The 27641-nt window shown below is 43.0% G+C and overlaps 1 protein-coding gene across 1 annotated transcript; it reads left to right on the top strand.

Moving 5' to 3' along the window:
- The first annotated feature begins 83 nt into the window (after positions 1-83).
- Positions 84-27641, top strand: CETP (cholesteryl ester transfer protein). Its single transcript, XM_060254404.1, has 16 exons — positions 84-260; positions 7986-8100; positions 10354-10485; positions 11197-11267; positions 12676-12763; positions 13359-13428; positions 15467-15527; positions 17499-17590; positions 20072-20254; positions 21759-21809; positions 22588-22755; positions 23612-23679; positions 23802-23844; positions 25337-25406; positions 26780-26865; positions 27537-27641. The coding sequence occupies exons 1-16, from the start codon at positions 134-136 to the stop codon at positions 27612-27614; spliced, it is 1503 nt and encodes a 500-aa protein (XP_060110387.1). The 5' UTR covers positions 84-133; the 3' UTR covers positions 27615-27641.

Here is a 27641-nt window from a genome sequence, read left to right as displayed (position 1 = left end):
GCTAGGAAGTGGGTCACGTCCGGCCAGGGGACAGCAGAGCCATGGGGTGGAAAGAAGCCCTTTGCAGCCAGGACAGCAGCTGTTCCCAAGTTCTTTCGCTCTTGCTGGCTCTAGTTTTGGGGATCGTTCCGGGATGATACTGAGGACCCTGATGGTCTTGGCAGCTCTTGGCAGCAGCTCTTTGGCCTGCACTTTTGAGCCCTCCTCTTTCAACAACACAGGAATTGTCGTCAGGATTACTAAGCCAGCTACAGTACTGCGTAAGTCACAACTTGCTACCTGGAGGTTTATTTCCCTTGTTGTCGTGTAGTAGGGAACGCTCATCTGGGCAAAAGGCAAAAGGGGTTCCCCTTCATACTCCTCCTTTCTCTCTTCTCTCCCATTAGCTGTATTCCCGCCCCCCTTCCTCTCTGCTTTCATTCATTTCATTAACATTTTTTATTTTTTCCAAAGAAAAAAGGGGGGTACAGAAAGAGAAAAGGGGAAAGGATTCATCAATAATTTTCAAATTTTATGAAGTTACATACAACAAGTAGAATCCAGTAAACCATTAGCTGATTTGGATGTCTCCAGGGCTACGTGTCATTTTGCAGGAACACTGGGAAAGTGCCAAATGCAAGATCTGTAACAGACTAGAGCCCATGTGTTGTAGAGGTTAGTCTATGGGCTAAGATTTGGCTCGGCTATGGAAGCTTGCTGGGTGACCTTGAGCCAATCACACTGTTTCAGCCTAACGTACCTCAGAAGGTTGTTGTGTGAGGAGAATGATGTAAGTAGCACTGGGTCCCTGTTGGGGAGAAAGGCAGAGTGTAAAAGAGGTAAATAAGAATAGAATCTCTGATTTTACTTTGAAAATAAAAGCAAGCTTTTAGCTCTCCAGGTATGCTTGAAAGAGAGAGCCACTAGTTAGAGGGTTGTACTAGTATTTTGGAGACCCAAGGTTGAATCTCCATTCTGCATTTCTGCCCCTTGATCTCAACATAACCTGTTCCACAGGGTTGTTGTTGAGAGGATAAAATGAAGGGGGGGAAATGTTGTAAGCTGCTTTGTGTGCCCACTGGGGAGAAAAGTGAGCTATAAATATTTTAAAAATAAAGACCATGGAAACACAACAAAATATGGCATTCGTATGACTGGGTCATGCGCATACTCCCTCTAAGCTGTGACATCTTGTGAGCAAAAATTCTACTTCATGAGCTTCTGGCATTAAAATTGTGAGCTACTGCATAAATTCGTTTGCTCTGGGGCCATTTTTTCCGAGCGAAGACAAAAATGTGTGAGCTGGAAGCTAAAAAACTGTGAGCTAGCTCATGCTAACTCAGCTGAGAGGGAACATTGGTAATGCGCTAAATTACTTGACACCCAGATTTGATAACCTGCACCGTGTATGCAAATATATGCAGGATTTCTTCTATGTGTGCTCATTAGCATGGAAGAAAAAAAAATAGCATGTACAGGATACTGTGCGTTCTTAGCAGGGCTGACCCTGCCACTATGCAAACTAGGTGATTGCCTAAGGCGCTGGCCTTTTGGGGGTTCCAAATTGGGTGCCCTCCATGTGATTCAGTGACATTTCAGTGTGGGGTGTGTGTGCGCGCTAGGATTTAGCCTTGCCTAGGGTGCCGATCAGTCTAAGGCCAGCCCTGGTTCTTAGAGTTGGCCACTGGAATTCTGCAGTTGAGATCCAAATAGAGGGTTCACAGGTGTGCCGGTGTATTTGTGCACAACACATTAACAATCTCCACCACCCCCATCCCCACCCCACACAAAAAGGTTGGTGATTTAATAGTATTCGGAGAAGAACCTGCAGGAAACCAGGACTATAGAAACATATTTCACTCTGGTCTGGAGAGAGGCTTTCTTCCAGACTCCCAAAGGAATGGTGGTGCTGATGGAAAGTGCCATCAACATATGGAAACCTTGTAGGGTTGTTAAAGTAAGAGACAAACAGAGATGGTTTGCCATTGCCTACTTCTCTGTAGCAACCCTGGATTTCCTTGGCAGTTTCCCATCCATGTCCAACTCTGTTTAGCATCAGAGATCAGGGGAGATCAAGCTAGCCTGGGCCACCCAAACTAGTGTCCCATGCAAAAAGAACAGTGCCAGCTCCAGTCCCTTGTTGTGTGGGGGGAGAGAAGGGCCCATCTCTGCATAGCTTCTGAAGCTGAGAGGCAGGGAGATGTAGTGGTTAGTATTAGGTTAGGATCCAGGATACACAGGTTCAAATACCCACTCTGCCACAAACCTCACTGAACGATCCCAGGCTAATCACCAGTTCTCAGCTAAGCCTACTTTATGAGGTTGCAATCAGGATAAATCAAGCATAAGCGCTATTCTGAACTCCTTGAAAGAAAGACAGGATATAAATGTGATTGCTTTGACGGTGTAAGATGAAACTGTCTATCTGGGAGTTGTACGCATGCGCTGAGAGAAGCCGGTAGCTTGCTCGACCTCTCCTTAGAACTATTATCTTAAAAGCTCAAAAAGAATGTAAATAGTCCGTCCTCAAGGTTAATTAAAAGAAGAAATTGATGTAGGCTTCTCTGGAGAACGAAGGAATTCCTCTTCGAGCATTCAGAGGGTAAGAAAGCAACTATTTATTACCCTTTTAAGGCAGCAACGCCAAGGTGAACACACAGCTCTCATTAGTCTCACTGGAAGATAGTGGGGTAATAGCCAAGAGTCTATAAGAGAGCTTTCTGAACAACTGTCTGTATTTCAAAATATTGTAACAACTTCTCAGGAACAGATAACAGCGGAAATTAGAACACTGAACGAAGCTGTTACAGACTTAGCAGCTGAACTTAAAGAAACAAAGCAGATGGCTACTACAGCTAATGAGCTGGCTATTAAGAATAGACAAAAAATAGAACAGCTATCTAGCCAGTTTATAGTGCTATCAGACCAGAATAGGAGAGCCAACCTTATATTTGCAGGGATCTCAGAAGAGATAAACAATAAGCTTTTAGAAGGAATACTTAGACTGGATAGAAGAAAATGGGGTTAAGGTACAACCCCAAGAAATTGAAAGAGCCCATAGATTGCAGAGGAGAGGAGAAGGAGGACCCCCACAGGATGTCATCATTAAATTTACAAGAGAAAGGATACAACAAGAAGTATACAAAACTTTGAAAAAAATGAAGGACTTGACCTTTAGAGGAAATAAAGTCTGGGTAAGAGAGGACTTTTGTCAAGAAACTATTAAGAAGAAAAATCAAATGAGACCTTATGGGCAAAAACTATATGATAATAAGGTGAAGTTCTCGTGGGGGTATCCATCTTCAATAATAATATTTAAAGACGGGAAGAGGTTGATAGCCCGAAACCCTAAGGAGGCAAAGGAACTCTTAAGACGACTGGGAATCACCACAGATGACCTGAGAGAACAAAGAGTGGAGGAAGGCATGGAGGCAGCAGACGACCCAGGTGAAGGACCCTCATATAGGCACGATAAAAGGCGTAGGACGGACTCTCACGAGGAAACCACATAAAGGGAAGTATACAAAGGTTCAATGAGCTAACTTTATGGAATAAGATATAAGGAGAGGATTGGGGTACATACACTCTGGAAGGTGGGGAGACGGGATGATATTTTCATTCACACAATTGTCTCAACCACAGGGAAGGGGGGGGAAGGGAGGGTCTTTCTTAATAAATAAAGCAAATCACCCACAGCCAGGGAGGCCTAAGATTAAAAAAAAACAAAGACAATGGATAAGACAATAAGACTACTTTCACTGAATGTAAATGGTTTAACATCAAGCCTCAAGAGATACAAGTTAACCAAAATAGCCAGAGAACAAAGGATAGATTTGATGTGTCTACAGGAGACACACACACACAAAGAAAACCATTAATAAAAGTGGCAGGTCTTTGCAGAAGCTAGAGAGACTTCCAAGGCCAGGGGAGTGGCAACCTTGATCCATAAGAATTTTACAGTGGAGGAAGTTGAAAAATTAACAGATAAGGAGGTTAGATACCTATTAGTTAAGTTTAAACTGGAAGGAAAAGGAATCACTATAGTGAACATATACACACCAAAAAAAAGCAAAACAAATTTTTAATTAAGGTCTTTAAGAAGATTCAACAATTCTCAGAGGGAGAAATAATAGTAGCAGGGGATTTAAATATGGACATAACAAAGAATAAAAACATTAAGCTGGGGGAATGGGGCCTGAAAGAAGCACACGAGTTCATAGGCATACGACCTAGGCCCACACATATATCCAGTATGCATAAAACGGCATCATGCATAGATTACATAATCCTGGAAAAAAATAATATGTTTATAAAAGATTACAACCTTTCCAATTTGGATATCTGACCATGCTCCCATAAGTATTGAATTGGAGTTAAAACTACCCACAACAATTAGGCCCTGGAGATATAACAATTTAATAATGACGAAAGAAGAGGACAGAAAATTTATGAAAACACAGATAAACTTATATTTTAAGGAAAATAGAGGAACGGTACCCACTAATATATTATGGGATACTGCCAAAGCGGTCATTGTATAAAGAAAGAAAAGAGTATAAAAAGAGAATGGTACGAAAAAAGAAAAACCAAATTCCAAGAACTAGAGAAGTTACAAAGGGAACAAACGGTAAAATATTGCCCTACATTACAGAGCAAAATTAAAGAGATTCAAAAACAGTTGGAGGCACTAGATATAGCTACAATATGGAAAAAGGAAATTATGGTAAAGAAGGACTTTCAGAGGAATAGCATTAACACAGCGAAAAGATTGGCAAACTATTTGAAGATTTAAAAAGCAAAACAGAAGGTTAGAAGTATAAAAATCAATAACAACACAACCAAAGCTCCCAGGAAATCATTAAGGCTTTTGAGAACTTTTATAAAAATCTATATAAGAAAAAGACCACAATAGAGTTTCAGGAGACAACCAGTCTAGTTTTGGAGAAAGAAGGGAAAGAAATACTAGAGGGCGACATCACAGTTCAGGAAATAAGGGAAGTAATGAATTAAAAAAAGGCAAATCGCCAGGGCTAGACAGTTTCACAGGCGAATTTTATAAGGAAATGATGGAGATTGTTGCACCTGAAATGCAGGTAGTCTTTAATGAAGTTTTTAAAGGGAAGAATGCCCTGGATACGTGGAGGGAAACAGAAATAATATTCATCCTAAAACCTCAGAAAGATCTGGAAGAAGTAGGCTCATATAGACCTATAAGCCTCTTAAACCAAGATTGTAAGATCTTTGCAAAAATATTGGCAAATAGACTACAGAAAGTCATTCCGACAATTATAAAAGGGGATCAATATGGGTTTATTAAAGGTAGAAATATAGCACACCCCATTAGAAATATTCTTAATGTCTTATATCATGGGCAACAGAAGAAAATAGGGCTACTAAAATTGGATGTTTATAAAGCCTTTGACACTCTTTCTCATGAGTATTTATGGCAAATACTGAAGAAAATAGGGATAGGGAAAGGGTTCTTACAGTCAACTCAAGAGATTTATAAAGGAGGAAATGCGAAAGTAAGAGTAAATAATGAACATTCACAAGCATTTCCCATACAAGGAGGAGTAAGACAAGGCTACCCACTATCTCCACTCTTATTTATAATAGCAATAGAACAATTAATGGAGCCGGTTAGAAATTCGGGAAGAATAGAGGGCTACAGGATAGGTATCGAAGAAATGAAGCTCAATCTATTTGCAGACGACATTATAGTAATCATGACAAACCCTAAAAAAGGATTATTCTAGAAGGCTTTGAAAAGTGTTCAGGGCTAGGGGTTAACATGGCAAAATCAGAAATCATATATCTTAATGTAAATAAAGAAGAAAGGCAGGAGATAAATAGGAGAATGAACATAGGATTGGGAGTTAAGAAATTTAAATATTTAGGTATAGTTTTGCAAAAAAAAATTGATAAAATGATAAAGGGTAATTATGATAAAATATGGAAAAAAAAGAGAGAGACATGAAAAGATGAAAAAATAAAATGGGGATATCATCTAGAATAAGGAGTGCTAAAATGTTTTGGGTACCAAAGTTAACGTACCTATTTCAAACGTTGCCACTGGGAACAATGAAAAATAAAATTGAACAATGGAACAGTGCATTAAAAGAGTGGATATTTGACAGTAAAAAATGTAGGTTCCATAAGAGAATAATATATAGTCATAAATCAGAATTTGGATGGGGAATCCCGGACCTAAACAATTATTATGAAGCTTTTCAACTAAAACTATTATTAGAAATAGGTGAGGAAAAGACACAGAAGTGGGTGAGCTTTGAGAATGAAACTAATAATAATATAGGTAGATTAGGCATTTTTTCTAAAGTTACGAATAAAGGCTTAAAAATAACAATAGGCCCTAGAAGAGCATCATTAGAAGTTTGGAAGAAATGGCAACCCTATTGGTTAGGAAAAGTTTCTAGATGGGCACCCCTCGAAACTGTTAACGAGGAAGTGCAGGAAATTAAATGGTGGGAAATGCTAAATCTTAAAGGTTATCACAGAGTGGGGGATATGTTTAGAAGTGGAATTCTTAAACCCTTACAGGAAGTAACAGAAGAGATAGGCAAACAATATTGGTTAAAAATAGCAGGGCTGTATAAGGCAGTAAAAACGATTAGCAAAAATGAAGAACTCTGGATAGATGCACCAATGGAAGTAATATACAAAGAAATGGCAAAGAAGAAAAAGAGACTGGTAGGGAAAATATATAGAAAGATGATAACAAATAAGGATAAAATAACAGAATACTTACAAAAGAGATGGAGCCATGAAAGTCAAATAACAGAGAGGATGGCGGATAAAATTATGAAAGGAATAGAAGAAATCAAAGTAACCAAATTTAAAGAACTTGAATATAAATTCCTTACAAAATGGTATAAGACACCAGCACAGCTAGCTAACATGATTCCAGGATTAAGTCCGTTATGCTGGCACTGTAAACATTCTAAAGGTTGGTATGCACACATGTGGTGGGATTGTTCAGAAGTAAAGACCTTTTGGAAGGAAATTATCAAAATTATTAGAAAAGTATGCAATATAACATTAACTATAGATTTTAATCTAATGTTGTTAAGTACAATAGGAAGCTCGATAATGGATAGGAGTATTCAAAATTTAGCTAAGGCTATGATATTGCCGGGAAAGGCGGTTATAGCTCTGGGCTGGAAAGACAAAAGTAAATGGACAGTAGAAATCTGGCACAACTATCTGTTTGAATTTATACAGTCAGACATCGTGGTGTCAATCAACAAAGAGGCAACATGGGAAGGGGAATCTAATGAAATCAAGACCAGATGGAAGACGTACCTAGTTTGGATATTGAAAGAAGGAAGAAAAGACATTCAGTGGAAGATTAAGACTTTGTGCCCATGGCTGGGGCAAAAAGACTAAGAATAGAGGGAGGGAGGAAGTGAGAGATTGAAATGTATATAGCTACCAATATTTGATGTAACAGACTAAACAGAACAATAAAATAAAAAATTAGTATAAAAAAAAAAGATGAAACTGTCTCTCTATGACCCTAATAACTAGAAACTTACCTTTAGCAAGCGAAGGTGTTGTGTATGCAGACCAATGTGAAGACTATTATGTGTGTTCCTGCCTGGCTCATTGGAACTGTAAGGATTGAGCTTGGGGACTCAGGAACAGTGGGCAGTAGGATCAAAATACCGGTTGCCCTGCTCCAATCACGGGCCCCTTGCTGGTTTGAATGATCCAATGACATGCTAGTGCAGGAACACTGAAGTGTATATTAGTTGGCCCCAATGGCCCAGTTACCCAGTCTTTGAGTTCAGCCTTGCTATGCTGTACTTAATAAAAGAGCTATGATTACTACCACCTCACTTCTTCCTTGCGTTGAACTCACTATATTATACGACACAAAGATTCTTCAGGTACCAAATTCTGTAGCACCAAATCCCTTTTCAGATACAGAATGTGCACAGCTTGGCTGAGGATGGTATCCTGACATGGTTTTTGTCTCTCATTGACAGTCAACCAGCAGACCGCACAGATGATTCAAGCCGTTTTTCGTCATGCAACCTATCCTAATATCACAGGGGAGAAGTCCATGAACTTTCTTGGCAAAGTGGCTTATGGTTTAACAAAGTAAGCGCTCCCCCACCCCAAACCCCATCCCTGTTGTGTAGGATTGGAGGACAGGCAGTGTTTCCTGCATTGCTGAAGTCAATGGGCTTCAAAGAGTGTAGCTTGGCTCAGAATGGCATTGTCAAGGTGTCAGATTTGTGAGATGGAAGATCCAGGGCTTTTATTGAGCAGGAATTCAGTTCTGGCTGACTTGGCATTAGGGGTGGGGCCTAGTATGCAAATTAGTTCCTGCTGGGCTTTTTCGACAAAGAAAGCCCTGTGTGAAACAATGGTGATGTCAGAGGGTGTGGCCTAATATGCAAATTAGTTCCTGCTGGACCTTTTTTTCTATCAAAAAAGCCCTGGGAAGACCAGATTCCTATCAGGCACACTGATTTTTAAAATATGTGCTTACTTCTTGTATTTGAATTTGACACCAAACCACACACTGCTGAATGGTCTTTCTCTAAGAGCAAAAGCAGCCAAGGTTTGCCAATCCCAGGTTGGGAAAGTCCTGGAAATTTGGGGCTGGGGAGGGAAGGGTTTGGGGCAGAGAGGGGGGACCTCATCAGGCCACAGAGTCTGCCTGTTGAAGCTGCCAGGCCCTCCTCCAGGAGAACTGCTGTGTTGTCTTGGAGATCTGCTGTAATTCCAGGAGCTCTCCAGGCCCCACCTGGAGATTGGCAACCCTAGACATGACATAGATCAGGGGTGTCAGACATGCAACCTGGGGGCTGAATCAGGCCCCCAAAGGGCTCCTATCAGGCCCCCGAGCAACTCCCTCTCTCTTGCTTCCTTCTGCATCGAGGCTTGCTTTGCAAGGCTTGCTCAATTGCACAGGAGCTACAGAGCAAAACATCTATTTTCTCTGTTGGTTGTGGCTCCTTCCTTGGGGAGGAAAGGGGGAGAGCTTGCTTTGTCAGGCTCTCTCAATCGTACAGCAGAGCTACTGAGCCAAGCCTCTCTTCCTCCTATTGCTGAGGCTCCTCCCCATCCTGGTCCCCTGGGGAAGGAAGAAAAGAGCCAGAGTTTCCTTTGCCCAGTTTCCTGGATCCCATGGGAGAGATACAAAGAAAGCACCTTTAAGACCAACAAGTGCTAATGTTTTAAGCATGTTTTATTTTAAGGTTTTTTAAAATCTTTAATTGTGTTTGTCTGTTTCCTTTCTAAAGTTTATATCTCTGCTACCTGGCATTATGTATTATGACATACCCGGCCCAACGACGTCTCATTTATGTCAGATCTGGCCCTCATAACACATGAGTTTGACACTCCTGACATAGATAATGACTTTCTCCTGTAAAAGATAAACCATTCATGTGTGCCGCTGCAATTTTACTCAGGGCCACATGAGAAAGGGAGAGGAAATAATTCTCTAATCCTTGATTTGTTCTGCTTATCAAAACAGAGTTCTGCTCTCAGGTTCTGGGAGCTGGCCTTGGCTTGGGGTAAAACATCTGCTTGTCATGCAGAATTTCTCAGGGTCAGTCTCTGACATCTCCTGTGAAGAAGAACAGGTAGCAGGTGATGCAAAAGACCTCCAGCTCAGACTCTAGACAGCCACTGACAGTCAGAGTAGTTAATATTCACCTTGAGGGACCAGTGGTCTGATTCAGTATAAGGCAGCTTCATGTGTTCAATCTTATTAGCACTGAAGAAGGGGAAAAAACCATGCCTTCTTTCTTTGAAAACACTAACAAAGGCTCTGGGGTTTCAATTAGCAAAACTAAGCAGACATTGAAGGATTAAATCCCTTCATCCTTTCCTTAGCAGCCTTTGATCTGAGTTGGCCCATTCACCTTTTGCAAATGGATACAGAGGTGTGATATTCTTCCTGGGTGCTTCCAATGGAGGAATGCACTCTATAACGTCCCATTGCCTGTTGCAATGCATCATCCCTTACCTTCTGCATAGGGGGATGTCATGCCTTAGAAGATGGTTGGTTGGTTTGCATTGCTTACTATTTCTGCAATCCCAGCCCTATTGCACTGCTTATTGCACATATTTTTCTGTCTGCTGGAATTGTTTTCTATATATTTTAATCAGCCCTGGTCTTAATGAGGAAGGAAGGCAGGACATAAATAAATAAGTTGTGATACCCATTCTAGTTCATCTTGTTTTGCTGGGTTCAAAATTGTATATATTGTTATTGTGGTTGTTTGTTTTTGCTTTAGTTAGGGCACCCTAGAAATGATTTGTGTGCATTCTTCATCCAAACAGCCCACTCTCAATCAGCAGGACTTACCGTAATCCAGTTTTTCATCCCTTTCTTAGCATCCATATTGCTGACCTGTCCATAGAAAACAGTGACGTTGACCTCAAGGAGGACACCATTAATATTGAAATCCAAAATGTATCAGCTTCCTTTAAAGGAACTCTTAGCTATGGTTATGTAGGTGCCTGGTGGTAAGTACCCTATCAAGATGTGCCAGGGAGAAATGAGGGGAGGGGGGTGATTTGGATTTTTAGCTGGGTTGCAAAAACGAAGGACATTTGGTTTGCTGCTACACCATCTTCCTATGGCACTACCACATCTGCTTGAAGTTTTAATCCTCTCAGTTGGTCAGTCTGTCTGTTTGTCTTTCTTTTTACAGCTCTCCATATTTCTGCCTAATATCTATAGGGTAGAGGCCACGGCTCAGTAGTAGAGTATTTGCTCTGCATGCAGAAGGCCACTGGCAGAACATCTGCTTTCCAGGCAGAAGTTCCCCAGTTCAAGCCCAGGCATTCCCATTAAAAGGATCAAATTGTAGTTCTCTTACAAAGGAACTTCAAAGGGAAAATTCAGTATGAAATTTCTAAGTTAAACTATTTCATCAACAAATTCATGAGTCCCTGAGGGTTTAAATAGTGACTTGGGATTCCTAAATTACTATAAATAAATGCTATTACTGGTCCTTCTAATCCAATACTGCTTATTTTACTGGAGATGCCATGATATGAATCAGGAGTTGTGTATGCAAAGCTTGTGCTTTACTGCCTAGCAGTAGATTTTCCCAATTCTTCCTCTCAATGCTCTTTCCTCCTAAGTAACCCAATTGGAGCTCAGCTAAGAGCATTTGTGCGCTGAACTAAACTATGTGGCTTGTGAATTCTCTTTTGTGTTTCTCCTGGTAGGCTGAAACTTATTCATTTGATTGACTTTGAAATTGAATCTTCCATCGATCTCCAAATAAACATTAAACTGGGTAAGTACTCTTGGAAAGACTGTATGCTTGTTTTGCAAACTAGGAATTCCTCCAGCTTTGGAATTCCAGTGCATTTTTAGATTTCTAAAATTGAGTTCATTCACAAGTTCAGAATAATGGACAACCCCCCTCCCCAGGCTGGATAGGGATTTTGGATTCTTATCTCACTGTAGATGCTAATTTTCTGCCCCCAAGCATGTACCTCTGCTATCAAGCTGATTGCAACATGCATTGTGCTTTTGCATTCTGTACATTTCCCCTCCCAGCTTCTGACTAGAATAAAAAGACTCAGATCTCCATTCCTACTTGTGTCTGACAAAGGGGAGTTTCCTTTCACTCTCAAAAGCTTATACCCTGAAACTCTTGCTGGTCTCTAAGGCTCTACTGGACTCAAATCAACTTGTTCTACAACATCTCAATGGGTAAAAAAAGGTTTTTTTTTGTTTTTTTAGCAGGAATGCAGTTCTGGCTGGCTTGGCATCAGGGTGTGTGGCATAATACGCAAATGAGTTCCTGCTGGGCTTTTTCTACAAAAAAAGCCCTATGTAAAAATAACCAATATTGTGTTCAAGCTCAAATACATATTGAAAATGCTAAATCCATGCTATACATGTATATTTTACACGCCAAACAACCAGCTTTCCACTTCAGTTTATAAAATATTTAGTCCAGCAATGAAACAATTCAGAGAACTTTCACTCAGTAGAGGAAGGCATGTTTGCCAATAGCAAGAGTGTTAAAAAAATATTGTTCCTCCTTGATATTTGTAGTCCGATTATGCTGAATGGATGGGAGTAAAAGTCTATTGACAAAGTATTAACAAAATGAGAAGTACCACCAGGGTTTGTTGGGATGATTTTGGAATATTTATTACCTGGATTTAATGGATATGGAACATTAATTCCTATGTTTTCAGAATGACAGAACAAAGACTAAGAATGTCTTATTAATACTTTATTTTGAGGACTTTGCGCAACTGTTGGACTAAGTGTTTGTTGGACTAAGGATTTTATAAATCGGAGTGAAGAGCTGGTTGTTTGGCATGTAAAAATATATGTATAGTGAATTTAGCATTTTCAATGTGTATTTGAGCTTAAACGCAGCATATTGGTTATTTTTATACTTTCTGAAACTGCCTATACATAGGCAGATCAAAGGTTATTAATGCAGCATAAGATCTTCTGCTCTGAAAAGCATAGAAAGAAGTGCGCATCTAGCAAGGCATCTTAGTTTTCCAAGATGTGTTTCTTAAGTGTGACATACAGTCATTAGTCCCTGTTCTATGGCTTCCTGTAAAGCGAATCCCTGAACAGAGAGGTTTCACTCTCGCCACCCTGTGGTGAAAGCCAGAAAGCTGTGTCCAATACAGCCAGACTTAACTGGAGGCATTTCTTTCCCTACTATACAGATTGCGAAAAGGAGTTAGTGGTGGTTGACACTTCGGATTGTTATCTGACCTTCCACAAGCTGATCCTGCACCTCCAGGGAGATAAAGAGTACGTTTCAGTTGAAATGTGCAGTACTGTTTGGCATTGCTCAGGGAGGTGGGACCAAGGAGGGATTTCCATACTTGTTGCACACATCACAGACTGCACTTTGGAACAGCAGAGTCAGCGGTGTGGAATTTTGGCCCGAAGCAATGCATGCACATACAGCATTATGTGTGTGTATATTTCTGAAGAACCAGTGCAGAACAGTGGTTAAAAGCTGGAGATATAGACCACTTGCCAACATGAGCCAGTTCTAGCAACAACATAAAAAGAAAAAGAACCCTGTTGGATCAAACCAGCGGTCCATCTAGGCACACATCCTGTATCACATGGTGGCCAGGTTTATAAAAAGTTGTCTTGGTGGAAAAACATGCAGGGCACAGAGAGCAATGCTTTCTCTTGAGGCTCCCTTTAATGTACGGGTTTACTGTCTCTGAATGGGGAGGTTCCCTTTAGTTATCAGGGCTAATAGCCATTGATGGAACTTTCCTTCATGATCTATCTACCCCTCCTTTACCTGTGGCCATCTCCATTGTGACAGTGAATCCCACAGTCTAATTACCCATTGAGCAAAGTAGCATTTCCTTTTGTCTCTTTGCAGCCCTGGATGGCTAAAGCAGCTTTTTACAAACTTCATCTCCTTTACCTTGAAGCTGATTCTCAAAAGCCAGGTAAGAAGCATGAACATATAAATGGTGCAGAAGTTCAAAGAGCTGGCTGTGACCATACCAAGCTCTGAAAGAGCAAAGACAACACAACTCCTGATAGACTGAAGGTTTGACTCAGTAGAGGGCAGCTCCTCCGGTTTTACGACTTCTGGCAACCCTATGAAGTAATGGCTTATTGTTAACAGCCTTGCTCAGGTCTTGCAAACTGAAGGCCATGACTTCCTTTATTGACTTGATCCATCTCACGTTGTGTCTTTCTCTTTTCCTAAACCACAATGGAGGATGGTGCCCCCATCCTCCATTATTTCAAATGAAGGGAAGGCATTTAAAAGAAGCATCGTCCCTTTAAATGTGATGGCCCAAAATCCCCTCAGGGATCATAAAATCATAGAGTTGGAAGGGACCCCCAGGGTCATCTAGTCCAACCCCCTGCACAATGCAGGAAATTCACAAGTACTTCCCCTTAAGTTCAGAGGATCAACATTGCTGTCAGATGGCCAACTAGCTTCTGTTTAAAAATCTCCTAGGAAAGAGCGCCCGCCACCTCCCGAGGAAGCCTAAGCTCTAACTCCCGAGGAAGTTCCACTAAGCTCTAACTGTCAGGAAGTTCTTCCTAATGTTAAACCGGAAACTCTTCTGATTTAATTTCAACCCATTGGTTCTGGTCCTACTTTCTGGGCCACAGAAAACAATTCTGCACCGTCCTCTATATATAGACAGCCCTCCATGTACTTGAAAATGGTGATCATATCACCTCTCAGCCACCTCTTCTCCAGGCAAAACATACCTAGGTCCTTCAACCCTTCTTCATAGGACTTGGTCTCCAGACCATTCACCATCTTTGTCACCCTCCTTTTCTATATCCGTCTTAAATTGTGATGCCCAAAACTGAACACAATACCCCAGGTGAGGTCTTACCAGAGCAGAGTAAAGCTATACCATCACTTCACATGATCTGGACACTATACTTCTGTTAATATAGTCCAAAATCGCATTTGTCTTTTTAGCCACCACATCACACTGTTGACTCATGTTCAGCATATGGTCCACTAAGACCCCTAGATGCTTTTTGCACATATTACTACCAAGACAAGTCTCCTCCATCAATGATGCATTGGATTTTCCCTACCTAAATGCAGAACTTTACATTTATTCCTGTTAAAATTCATTTTATTGGTTTTAACACAGTTTTCCGGCCTGTCAAGATCATCCTGCTTCGGTGGGGATGGTAGGTTATAAATCCAATAAAAATAGATAGATAGATAGATAGATAGATAGATAGATAGATAGATAGATAGATAGATAGATAGATAGATAGATAGATAAATCCTGTACCCTGTTTCTGTCTTCTACTGTATTTACAACCCCTCCCAATTTAGTATTATCTGCAAATTTAATATGCATTCCCTCTATTCCTTCGTCCAAATCATTTATAAAGACACTGAACAAAACAGGCCCCAGGACATATCTCTGAGGCACCTCACTTGTCACACCTTTTCAAGAGGATGAGGAACTATTCACAAGCACTCTTTGGGTGTGATCTGTCAGATAGTTACAGGTTCACCTAACAGTAACAGGATCCAAACCACATTTTACCAACTTGTCAACAAGGATAGTACGTGGAACCTTATCAAAAGCCTTACTGAAATCAAGATAAACTATATCTACAGCATTCCCCTGATCCAGCAAGGCAGTAACTTTTTCAAAAAAAGAGATAAGGTTAGTCTGACATGACTTGTTCTTGAGAAACCTATGTTGGCTCTTAGTAATGACAGCCAACCTTTCTAAATGTTCAATCCTTTCTAAGTGTTCAATTGCACTTGTCACAACCCTGCTCCTGGCTCCATCTCCAAAGTCCCCAGATACTTCCTGAGTCAGACCTGGCAACTCTACTCCCAGACATAGCAATAAATGGTGATTTATTGTTGTTTAATTTCTCTGAATACAATGCTTGCCTGGAGGGCTGCTTTTCAAGTCATCAAATGCCTGCTGGGAAGGCACAGAATCTGTATATTTGAACCTCTTCCCTACTTCTTTTTAGGTGTGTAAGGAAATTAACTTCCTGGCGCAAGTGCTGGCTGAGTTTTTTCAGGACACAGGAGGTAAAAAGCAACAACAGAGCAACAAAATTCCCAAAGCTGGGTGGCTTGGTTTGTTGAGCACCAAGTACCAAGTGCTCTTTCATGATCTGTTCATTGTTAGGTTTTTCAAGAAACTTGACAAGGCCTTCCTTTTTCAGCTGGCCTTTGGAGATGCTGTTTTCTCTCTGTGTGTTCTTAAAATATTTATGACACTAACTTTGTGTAATTTTCATCCTCCCCCACAACAGTATTGAATCTTGTAAATTTCATATACCTTTCTTGTACAATCCCCTCTGAAGAAAGGCAGAGGAGTGAGGATTACCAGCTCTAGCCTGTGAAAGTCCTGTAGATTTGGGGTGGAGCTTAGTGGGGGCAGAGTATGGAGAAGGGTAGGAGCTCCATGGGAATAGGACTATGGTTGTCAGGTCCTTGGCTCTCCCTGGTGGGGGGAGGGAGGGAGCTTTCCAGGAGTGTGGAGGGTGGGGCAAAGTCACCGTTTGCAACGTGGCATCATCACACGAGGGATGTAGCACAATGATGCTCTGTTGTTTTGGGCAAAGCTCTATGGTTACCATCATGTTGGGGATGTCGTGCTAGGTTGTGGCTGTTGGGGGAGAGGGCTTTCTCCCACCAGCCACCTGGCTAGTGGTGGGCAGGATCCCATGAAATCAGGGGACCCCCCGCTCCTACCTGGGGGCTGGCAACCCTAGATAGGATGCCACAGAGTCCATGCTCTGAAGCTGCCGTTTTCTCGAGGGGGGATTGTTCTCTGTAGTCTGGGGATCAGTTGTAATCAACGGGAGGTTGGCAATCCTCCAGAGTGCAAATGCTTAAATAAGTCAACAGGGGGAAAATGTTGCACTAAGGAGGGAAGGGACTGTCACTGAAGCTATCTGTATACATTAGCAGAATAGGACAACAGAATCCTGAGGTGGTAGAGTGAACTATACTGCTGATGATGATGAGAGACTCTGTCCTATGTTTTTCAATAGTCTATGTCAGGGGTTGCCAACGGTAGCTCTCCAGATGTTTTTTGCCTACAACTCCCATCAGCCCCAGCCATTGGCCATGCTGGCTGGGGCTGATGGGAGTTGTAGGCAAAAAACATCTGGAGATCTACCGTTGGCCACCCCTGATCTATGTAGTGCAGAAATTAACAGCATAGCATTAGGCTAGGAACCTTCCCCTTGAAATACCAGTTTTATGTTTGTGAGGGTACTTTTTTTTTTTAACAAACTAAAAATGTGATCTTCCACCTGCATAGGTAGAATGGATCCTTTTGAAACTTGGAAGGCCTGCTTCTATGGCCCATTAACCATCTAGAGAAGGGATACTGCATTATGAGGACTTGTGGGAAATGTCCATAAAGGATGGTGCATCCTTTGGTTGGGTTGCCAGCACCTGGGAAGCACCTGGAGATTTTGGGGGTGGAGCCTGAGGAGGGGAGTATTTGAGGAGGGGAAAGAGATCAATGAGTTATAATGCCATAGATCCCACCTTCCAAAGTGGCCATTTTCTCTAGGTGAACTGATCCCTGTCACCTGGAGATCAGGTGTTATCCCAGGAAACCTCCAGCCACCACCTAAAGGTTAGCAATCCTAATTCTGGTACTTATTTTGCTAACTTCTGTAGAAGCACCCAGGCAGAGTATTCTCAGCACCAGGAAGTCCTGACAATTATATCTGCAGTCTAGGTGTTCCTAACAAGATTTAGGGCATATAAGCCTTCAAGAATCAGACGACCCTTTGTCAGGGATCTGACAAAGGGAGCTTCGACTCTGAAAAGCTTATGACCCTCCCCCACCCCAATCTTGTTGGTCTCTAAGGTGCTACTGGACTTGAATTTAGATATTCCTAAAAATCCATGGCATGCCTTCCATTAATAATTGCCAGATATCTTATTTTTTTGAGGGGAGGTGTCTTTCTGTATTGTAGTTTTAGATGACCTTGTTGAGCTGACTAGTAAAATATTTCTGAAAATATTTTCTGTCAGAAAACTTCCTCCGAGATGGAGATATAGGAGTGGACATTTCTCTGGCATCGTTTCCAGTAATAAAAGCAAGTTATGTCGAAACACATCATAAGGTAAAGCACCATCCATAAGGATGGTAAATCTTCTGTTGCAGTGTGAAGCATGGGCATAGGGGGCTGCTTAAGTTGGTGGTGCACCAAAAATCTTTCTGCTGCACATTATTTCCAAAGCAAAGAACTATGGGATATGTAGTTCCTTAGGAGGAGGGTGCTGGTGTCCGCACCTACCGACTTGGCTGGTGGGGAAAAGTGCTGTCAAGTTGCAACCAACTTATGGCAATCCCTTTCAAGGGGTTTTCAAGGCAAGATATATTCAGAGGTGGTTTGCCATTGCCTTCCCCTGTATAACTTCCCTGGACTTCCTGGGTGGTCTCCCATCCAAGTACTAACCAAGGCTGACCCTGCTTTGCTCCAAGATTGGGCTAGCTTAGGTCATCAGGGCTACCAATGTTGAAAAAAGCCTTGGGGTTCAAGAGGGGTTTGGAGAATAAGATTGCCAGGTCTGACTCAAGAAATATTTGAGGACTTTGGGGGTGGAGCCAGAAGCAAGATTGTGACAAATACAATTGAACTCTGAAGGGAGTTTTGGCCATCACATTAAAAGGGACTGCACACCTTTTAAATGCTTTCCCTCAATTTGGAAATAATGAAGGATGGGGCACCTTTTTTCGGGGGGGGGGGGTGTTCCATTGAATTGGACCCCCTGGTCCAATATTTTTGAAACTTGGAGGGTGTTTTGAGGAGAGGCACAAGATGCTCTGTTGAAAATTTGGTATCTCTAACTAAACCCACCCCCCCAGTCTCAGATACCCATGGATTGATTTTCCATTATACCCTATGTGAACTGATCTCCACAGGGTATAACGGAGTGCCCAGCAGACACCCCCCCCCCTTTCTGGGGATGGCCTCCAAACTGGGGGATCTCCTGCCGCCAACCTGGTTTCCAGTTTGATTTGGGAAAACCACAATCTCTGCTGAACCTTGCAGATGGGGGAAAGAAGACCACAATATGGTAACTGGGACTGACTGTAAATTGTGGTACATGCTGTGAACCTGGGTGGTGCAAGGGCATTGCTGGGAACCACTGCTGCTATGCTTAGGGCCCTTTAGGACACAAAGGGATATGCTCCACTGATAGTGCCCTTTGCAGCCATTTCAGCAGAAGCAACAGGAATCTCATCCTGATTTGTCCCCACCAGGAGGGGTGGCTGCAATACCAAAATCAACATGACGTGTGATTGTAACTTCCATACCACTAAAAGGCTGCATGATAGGTGGTGGTATCCCATTAAAACATGGGTCAACTGATTTGGCTACCACCAATGAGAAAGGGCTCTGAAGTTCAGGGTGGGTTGTGAATGCACAAATATTTCCTTAAAGTGCCTCTAGGCAAAGCGTTTTGCAAAGTGTAAGGCACAGTGAGGAGATGTGAAATAATGGTGTGGTATTGCTTGAGTCCTCATTAGATCTCGGAAGCAGGGCCGGCACATGGGAGTAGGCGGCTGCCTAGGCCACCAGGCACCCCCTTACTCCTCTTGCCCTTCCCCAGAAGACACTGCTCGGTCACTGCACTCTTTGGAGGCTTCCTTAGAAGCCTCCAAAGAGTGCGGTGTTTTAGTGTTGCCCAGCCGCTTTCAAGCCGAAAGCAGCCACCGTGCTCTTTGGAGGCTTCCTTGAAAGCCTCCAAATAGTGTGGTGTTTTAACGGCACCTGGCCGCTTTCAACCCGAAAGTGATCAGTAGCCGCTAAAACACCACATTATTCGGAGGCTTCCAAGGAAGCCTCCAAAGAGCACAGCAGCCGCTTTCGGCTTGAAAGCAGTCAGGTGACACAGGGGGAACGCAGCAGTGCTGCAGCACTCTTGTGCGCCATCTGTCACCCTACATAATGACATCACTAGTAACGTCATTGCACGCATGCGTGCAAAGCACACACACAAAATGAACTATCTTCAGGGAGCTTGGAGGGGCATGATGTGGGGGGTGTGAGACACAGAGGTCTGCCTGGAACAGCAGAACCCCTAGCGCCGGGCCTGCTTGGAAGCTATGCAGGGTTGGTACTTGGATGGGGGAACCACTAAGGAAGACTTTGTAGAGGAAGGCAATGGCAAACCAACTCTGCTTCTCCCTTGCCTTGAAAGCCCCTCATTGGGGTCACCATAATTGTGTTGAGACTTGATACACACTTTATACACATAAAGCATGATGAACCTGGGATTTCCTCAGCCATGACTTCTCCCTAGAGTGGAGGCAGGAGTCTTTTCCTGATACTCAGAAAATCTAAGCAAGGTTCAGCATGGGAGGCGGGCTATTCATAGGACAAACCGAACCTGGTTGAAACTCCATCACAACAATGCCCACCATGAGATTCCAGCCCTGGAACTGGATTTCCAAAAGTGACAAATGGCTGTGCAATGTGAGTGGTTTGGGAACCTTTCCTGTACAGAGATGACCGCTCTGCAGAATGAATAGAGGCAGTGAAGCAGCTCTCTGTTACAGTGGCCATGTAAGCAGAAGCTTTCTCTTCTTTTGGAAGGGCCTCCTCCTCTACAAGAACTACTCGGACAGCTTCCACGGCAGTTCTGAATTTGTACCATCTCTACTGTCCGAATCCAGAATGCTCTGCTTTTGGTTTTCAGAGCATGTCCTCAGCTCTCTGATCTGGGCAGCCTTCCTAGATGACCGTCTGGTGTTAACCATCATGGGGGAAGAATTAAAGGTAAGGACTGATTGACTGTTCTTCAGTTGAGGGGGCAACAGTGCAAAAGCAGAGGTGAAATGTGGAGAAGGTGGCATTGCCAATAAGAAGCACCAGGATTGGAATTATAGCAGAAGCTCCTTTGCGTATTAGGCCCAACCCCCCTGATGTAGCCAATCCTCCAAGAGCTTACAAAAAAGAGCTAAACTCTTGGAGGATTGGCTACATCAGGGGGTGCATGGCCTAATATGCAAAGGGCTTCCTGCTAGAATTCCACCCCTGAGAAGACCAAGAAGAGCAACTCCTGGTTGCTCAGATCACTAGGCATTAGATCCAGGAAACTAGGGAGTACCATGTGACCTATCACTGGGTTCCTTAGTGGTGTAGGTGGGATTACCAACGTGCAGGAGGGGCCTGGAGACCTCCCATAATTACAACTGGTCTTCAGATTATATAGATCAGTTCCCCTGGCTGCTTTGGAGGGTGGACTCCATGTAGGCTTCCCAACCCCCACCCCACCCTGGCAGGGGACCCCCGAATTAGGAGCTTCCTCCCCCGCTCTCCAAAAATCCGGAAACGAGGGGGAAAAACGGTGCCAATTTTGGTGCCACTCTCTCAAACAGAGACACTCTTTCCCTGCCTGCCTCCCTCGCAGGCTTCAGGCTCCTCCCTTCCTCTGGGTTACAAAGACCCGCCCACCGCCGGCCTGCTATTCACTCCAGTCCAGCCTCCCTTCATGAGGTGCACGCTGGGACTCGTAGTCCTTGCGTCCTCTCCGGCTGCCGGGCGGCGTCTCCTCGGGGACTATGTTTCCCGGTGTGTCCCGCGCGGCTCCTTCCGCAGCTGTGTGTGGCGGCCGAATGGCAGTGCGGGGCCGGCAGAGGCGATGCCGATGAGGGGAGCCAGGCCATAGCCGGAGAGTGGAGGTGAGGCGAGGCAGCCGCCGGCATGTTCGGGCAGTTGCGCAGCTGGGGCGGTGGGCATTGCAGCACCGCCCGCAACGTCCGCTCCCTCGACAACCTCAAGTGAGTCTCCCAGGTGGGGGAGGTGGGAGGAAGGGGGCTCTAACAGGGGTTTGGGATGGGGCATGTGGCTTTGATCTTGGCCCCACCCCTAATGTCTCATGGCCCCACCTCCAAAGTCCCCTGGCTCCACCCCCAAAGTCCCCAGATATTTCTTGAATTGGACTTGGCAACCCTAACTCCATGATCCTAATACGGCAATGTGGTCCCTCCCCTATCCAAATGCAACCCTCCTGAGGCTCTCTACTCCTAGATCTACAGGAATTTCCCAACCCAGAGTTGGCAATCCTGAAGATTCAGTGGGGACTCAACCTGGGCCTCCCAGATCCAGTTTTGACGCTCTAACTACATGCCATAGCTGGTTCTCTACATTCTACATGATGAGTAGAAAATCCAAGCTCTTATGTTGTTCATTGTGTACAAAACTGCAAACAACTTTTTTTTTTAGGATTTCCAGCGCATGAACCCCACATTAACATAGAATCCATCCATATTTTTTAAAGGAAATATTTGAAAATGAAGAACTGGAATCTGACCAGGAGATTGTGCAAGAGGTAACTTTTAATCAAATTCGACATTAGCACAGCAAACAAGATAGCATTCCAACCGATAACATCTTTTCACTTAGGAACAGCCATTTCCCTTTTTCACCCTCCCCTCCTTCCCCCAAACCCCTCACACAACTAGTTGGATTGGAAAACATGAACAAGAATTTGTATTTTAGTTTAGCACAGAATTACCATGTCAGCAGGCAGTACCAGATCCTGCTGTTAGGAACTGGATTAACATAACCTTTGTGAGCAGGGGCTCATTACCTGTAAGAACTGTGCAATAAGCATAAATCCAGTGTGTGAAACATGTCTTAGGGCCACATCTGCATACCAGCTAAAGTAGATGCCTGCTGGATGATCCAACTTTGATTAAATATAAATATATATATATATATATATATATATATATATATATATATATATATATATATATATATATGGCTGCATTATTATCAGGGCTTTTCTGTAGCAAGAACTCCTTTGCATATTAGGTCACACCCCCCTGATATAGCCAATCCTCCTGGAGTTTACAATAGGCCCTGTACTAAGAGACCTGTAAACTTTTGGAGGATTGGCTACATGAGGGGTGTGTAGGCTTGCCAATCCCCAGGTCCCAGCAGGGGTTCTCCCGCTTTCCCAGGTTCCTTCCCACTCCCAGTCAGCTGGTAGGGAGGGGGGAAGCCCCGCCCCCACAGCCACCATGCTGCTCATACAGACCCTTCTTTGTAGTTTTTCCACTGGCAGCAGTGGCTATCCTATGTTCTCTTCCTTTGCTGTGCAGATTTTCCAAGGTGCCTCCTATGATGACTCCCTGGCTAAAGTGTGGAGTCTCAGTCCTCCCCAAATTATCCTCCAGCCCAAAGGGACCGTGGTGAAGTCATCTGTGGCTGTGGAGCTCAGTGTTTTTTCACGTACGGAAGAAACCCCACTGGTTATATATTTTGAAAAGGTTAGTTAATTTGTAACTCTGACCTGGATATTCCAGGCTAGCCCAATCTCATTGGTTTTCAGAAGCTAAGTAGGGTTGGCCTTGGCCAGTATTTGGATGGGAGACCTCAAAGGAATACCAGGGTGAAGATGTGGAGGCAGGCAGTGGTAAACCACCTCTGACCATCTCTTGCCTTGAAAATCCCATGGGGTCATTATAAGTCAGACTTGATGTCACTTTGCACCACCACCAGTTAATTTGTCACCTCCTTGGAGATGGAGTAACCCACTTCCTGATCACAAAGAAGCAGGGGTCGTTTTGTAGAAAAATAGGTGGTGGAGCATAACTCATTAGCATAGGCTGCCCTCCACTAACCAAAAGCAACCCGACACAAGAAAGGAGAGCCCTGGGTGAGCAAGGCCTGCTTGGGCTGGCTAGAGATCCAGCAAGCCCAAGCAGGCCTCGCTCATCTGGGGCTCTCCTTGGTCACCCCCACAGTCAAAAGGCCAGCAAGCCACCTGCTGCCAAAATCACATAAGAAGTGGAGAAAGGGTGGCGTGGGCTTCTCCAGGGATTAATGAGGGCTGCTGGGGATGTGGCAAAGCTCCCGGTGGCTGGCTGGCTGCCCACTCTCCCAATCCAGGGATTGTGAAGCTGCACCTACCATTCAATGGACAAAGTAGGTGGGGAGGAAGAGGAAGAGCCATCAGAAAAGTTCAGGAGCTGTGCTCCTGAGAGTTCCTGCTGAATTCAAGGCCTGCAAAGAAGCCAATGCTTTTTGCTCATTTGGTCCCTGCTGAAGCTGATAAATGCATGCAAGAAATCATGACTAATGCACTCGTGTATCCTTTACTTATGGCTCTCTTGCCTTCCACAGGATGTCACTGTTACAATCCAAGCTTCATATGTGCAAAAGAGGCTGGTTCTGCATCTCTCTGAGGCTGTGTAAGTACAGTTGCTCCATTGAGAGGGTGCTGGAATGCTCCTCCTCATGCAAAGAGTTCAGGAGAAGGTAACATTTGCAATTCTTCCCTTCCTTATCCCATTATTATTCTGTTTCCTTACAGGATAGAGCCTAAAACAATTAGGTGCTCCTTGGATATATCTGTGGTAAGTGTCCAGCATTCCTGATTTGAACCTGAAAAGCAGAACTGATGCTGATTTTGCAAGGACATTTTTATTTTATTTAAAACATTTATTAAATATCTTTCTCCCTTACAGAGCTCAAGCTGGCTGACAACATAGAAAAAATATAAAAACATAAAAAGCAAGATTTAAAATCACAATTGTGGACTGCTAGTCAACCATGAAATGTGGTCCAAAATGCAGCTGGGATCTTGGTTGGCCAATATACTTATTTATTTTAGAAAACTTCATATGCCCATCTCAGAGACCTGTTCACCAAGAAAAATGTAAAAATCATAAAAAGAGCACAAAACCATTAATGTAAAGAAGGCATCAAAATAGTCAGCCATCAATATGTAGCTAAAACAATGCATTCTTTTAGATGCGCTGAACCCCAAGGAATATTTGATACTCAGCATCAGTATAGAGCATCCAAAGAGATTACCATTGCATCGATTGCTTTAAAAGATTGTAAATAAATTCCTAAATACTGTTATTCCAAACTCAGAACCACCATTTCATTCAACAATTCACACAATAATTCATAAATACAATATAAAGGTGCCTCAGGTTCAAATGTCCATGAAAACTCTTTAACAGTCCAAATGCCACACTTGAAAGGCAGAAAGTGCTTGTAGTAGAAAAGTGCTTGTAGAACTCATGTGTCCAGTCTTCCTAGAGGGCGTGTTTAACTCAGGCCAAATGTATATAAGGAGTTGCCTGTTTGTGTTCAGTTCAGTTCTGTTCTTGTTCAGTAAACGTTCTTGCTTATTTCAAGCTGGCTGAACTCACTATATAACAACAGAGTCATGTCTTTGCAATTAAGACTCACTGACTCAATTTCTGTAGTCATTAAAAAATGTTGCCATTCCTTTCAGTCTAGGCTCTTTAGGCCAAGTGGTAAGAGACACTGATCCACAGTAATCAGAATCCAATCTTGCAATGCTATACAAAATAGGGATGGGCATGAACCAGCTCACCAACCTTTGTTTGTGATGAATTTTGCCCAGTTTGTGGTTCACAAACTGAAATTCATGGACTGCAGCCTGGCCATGAACCTCCATGAACTTTTAAGGCAGTTTGTAGAGGTTCTTGGGCTCATGGGGAGCAAAAAGCAGGAGCTTAAACCCCTGCTTTCTCCTCCTGTGAAAGCTGCCAAAACATCACTCCACGAAAAGATCTGAAACAGCTGAGCTGTGGGGACAGTCTGCTCTCTCAGCTCAGCTTTTTAGATAGCAAAACAGCTGAGCTGTGGGTGCAGACTGCCCCCACAGCTCAGCTGTTTCAGGTATGAACTTTATAAACCTGGTTCAGTTCATATATAAATCAACTGGGTTCATGGGGTTTGGGGTTCGGTTCATGGGCAAACCACAAATTGAACTGCATTTTGTGGTTTGTGTCCATCCCTAATACCAAATACCACTAACCTGTAGAAAACGTCTGCAGTTAATTATGCTATTTAAAATTTTAATTTCAGAATGATGACACGCTAAGGCACTTCTTGGAGAAAACCATCACTGTTGCTGGGATCCCAGAAGTGATTTCAAGTGAGCTTTCTTTATCTTGTTTTATGGAGCAAATCTGAGTCCTGAGTGAGGGGGGGAAATAGAAGATGAAGGAACCTATGGCAATCACATGTTTATAGACACCCTACTGTTGTTATATTCTGGGATGCAGGAGAGATTTATGTTGTCATCAGACCTTGTGGAGAGCTAGTCAGATACTAGTCAGATAGTCGAGCGATTAGGAAAGCAAGGAAGATCAGTGAAAATTGCTAGCGGGGAATTCTTCACCTTCCTAAGACTCAGGCAGCACCTTAGGATGTCCAGATTTCTCCTTGAACCACAAAAAAAGGTGAACGTACAAAGATGCCTTATATGGGGTGGCCAATCTAGATCAGTGTTACCTACTGTGATTGGTTGTAGTTCTGGGTGTAGTTGTGCAGCTAGCAGAATTGTGCATAGAGAAAGATTTACTTCTTCTCCCAACCATGGCCAAGTTGCTATCGTTGCTCATATTTTGAAATTCAGCTGCTGTAAAGTGGAATGCTTGAGAATCTGTTGATTGGCCCATAATGTTGGAAGCTGAAGGTTAGATTTTATAAAGCATTATTGTAAAGCATGAACAGGGATGGGCATGATCTGGGAAAATGCAGTTCGGGTCATGATTCGTGGCATGCCCTATTTGTGAACCACGAACCATCACAATTTTTTAGCTGCCTACGAACTGATTCGGTTTGAGAGACAGTAGAATGGCCCCACGGTGCGCTAGAGACACAAAACTCATAGGGTATCTCTGGCTGACTCTTCTCTACCTGCCCACAAAGTTTGGTGAAGATGCGCCTCTACATGCCCTTCAAGTTGTTGCTTGGAAATTCTGTAGGCTTCGTCAGGGGAAGGCTATAAAAACGTAATTTTATATTTAATATAGATAATAGAAAGACCCCTTAATAAAAGTTATTACAAAATTAATTCCAAAAATAGATATGTGTTGGTCAATATACAATATAAGATAAATAATCTATACTTTGGACATGAAGCAAGACAATGAAAATATATAATACATTAAGTAAATACTGACCAGAACATTTGTTTAGTGCTGAAACTGCCACTAGGCAATATTCCAACAAGACAGAGGAGTGTAACTCAATTCTAATTACTTTTTTTGCTGAGATTCCTCACTTCTTACTAGTCAACCTTGTTGCATGAAGAGTGGGCCTCAAAATAGAAGATCTCTCTAGACGTTTGTCAGTGTGGTCCTGAGAGTAACTCAGAACATTGTCCCAATGCATCTGGGAAAAGCCTGAGTGGAAAATCTAAGGATGAAGAAAAATGAACTTCAGTTCATGAGCCAGTTTGTGCCCATCCCTAACCATATGTATTGCAATCTCACATGAGTCTGTTTTAATTCCACTCCATAGGAATTGAGCCAGTTCTAACATTCTTGATAAACAGCAAAGGAATTGACCTATTTGACATCATAGATCCTGAAATAATAACCAGAAATGCAAGTACACCTTTATTTATTTGGACTTTTACATTCTCCACTCCATGACAGTGCTTGAGGATGACTACCTGTACTGTTTCTTTGAACTGTGGACAGTTAGATTTCTTTGAAGGACAAAGTACTGAAGATTTTTGATAACTGTTAATGGTGGTGGAAAATGCTGTCAAACCAACTTATGACAAACCCATAGGTTTTCAAGGCAAGAGACAGAGGTGGTTTTCCATTGCCTGCCTCTGCAAAGCAACCCTGAGCTTACTTGGTGGTCTTCTATCTAAATACCAACCAGGGCTATGTCTGCTTATCTTTCAAGATCTGAACTAGCCCAGACCATCCAATCAATAACCTGAACAAATTTTATTGTGCTGTACAGAAGACAGCAGTCTGGTAACAGTAGATTTGAAGCAATCTCAGTTCTCCCAAATCTGATGTTGCTGGAAGAAGCCACCTGAGATCTGTTTCTATTGAGTTCCTATGTTATGCCTAGTCTTGTACTTTATCTTCTAACAACTTTCCTTCTGCAACCCCTGTTGCATCCCCTACCCAAACAACTGAACCCTACACATAGGTACTGGTTGTCCTGCCCTAGCTGTGGCCCCCAGCCGTAGGCAAAGACACCCCAGAAACGCCATCTTAATCCAGTTGTATCATGCAGCTCTTCTTTTCCTTTCTAGGGATACCTCATTCTACAGATGGACTTTGATTTCCCCCATCATTTGTTCCATGGGTTTCTGAAGAGAAATCTATTGTAGGACCCTCCCAAGAAGAGAATGCAATGG

This window comes from Heteronotia binoei, chromosome 14 (assembly GCF_032191835.1).
Source record: "Heteronotia binoei isolate CCM8104 ecotype False Entrance Well chromosome 14, APGP_CSIRO_Hbin_v1, whole genome shotgun sequence".
Taxonomy (NCBI): Eukaryota; Metazoa; Chordata; class Lepidosauria; order Squamata; family Gekkonidae; genus Heteronotia; species Heteronotia binoei.
The sequence above is the reverse complement of the archived record's forward strand: the minus strand, read 5'-3'. Positions and strand labels throughout refer to the sequence as shown.

Bases quoted from the DNA above. Each gene is read 5' to 3' on its own strand.
- CETP (XM_060254404.1), top strand. From the start codon at position 134: ATGATACTGAGGACCCTGATGGTCTTGGCAGCTCTTGGCAGCAGCTCT. The intron at 261-7,985 runs GTAAGTCACAAC...TCTCATTGACAG, and splicing joins TAAGCCAGCTACAGTACTGC to TCAACCAGCAGACCGCACAG. The intron at 10,486-11,196 runs GTAAGTACCCTA...TTCTCCTGGTAG, and splicing joins GGTTATGTAGGTGCCTGGTG to GCTGAAACTTATTCATTTGA.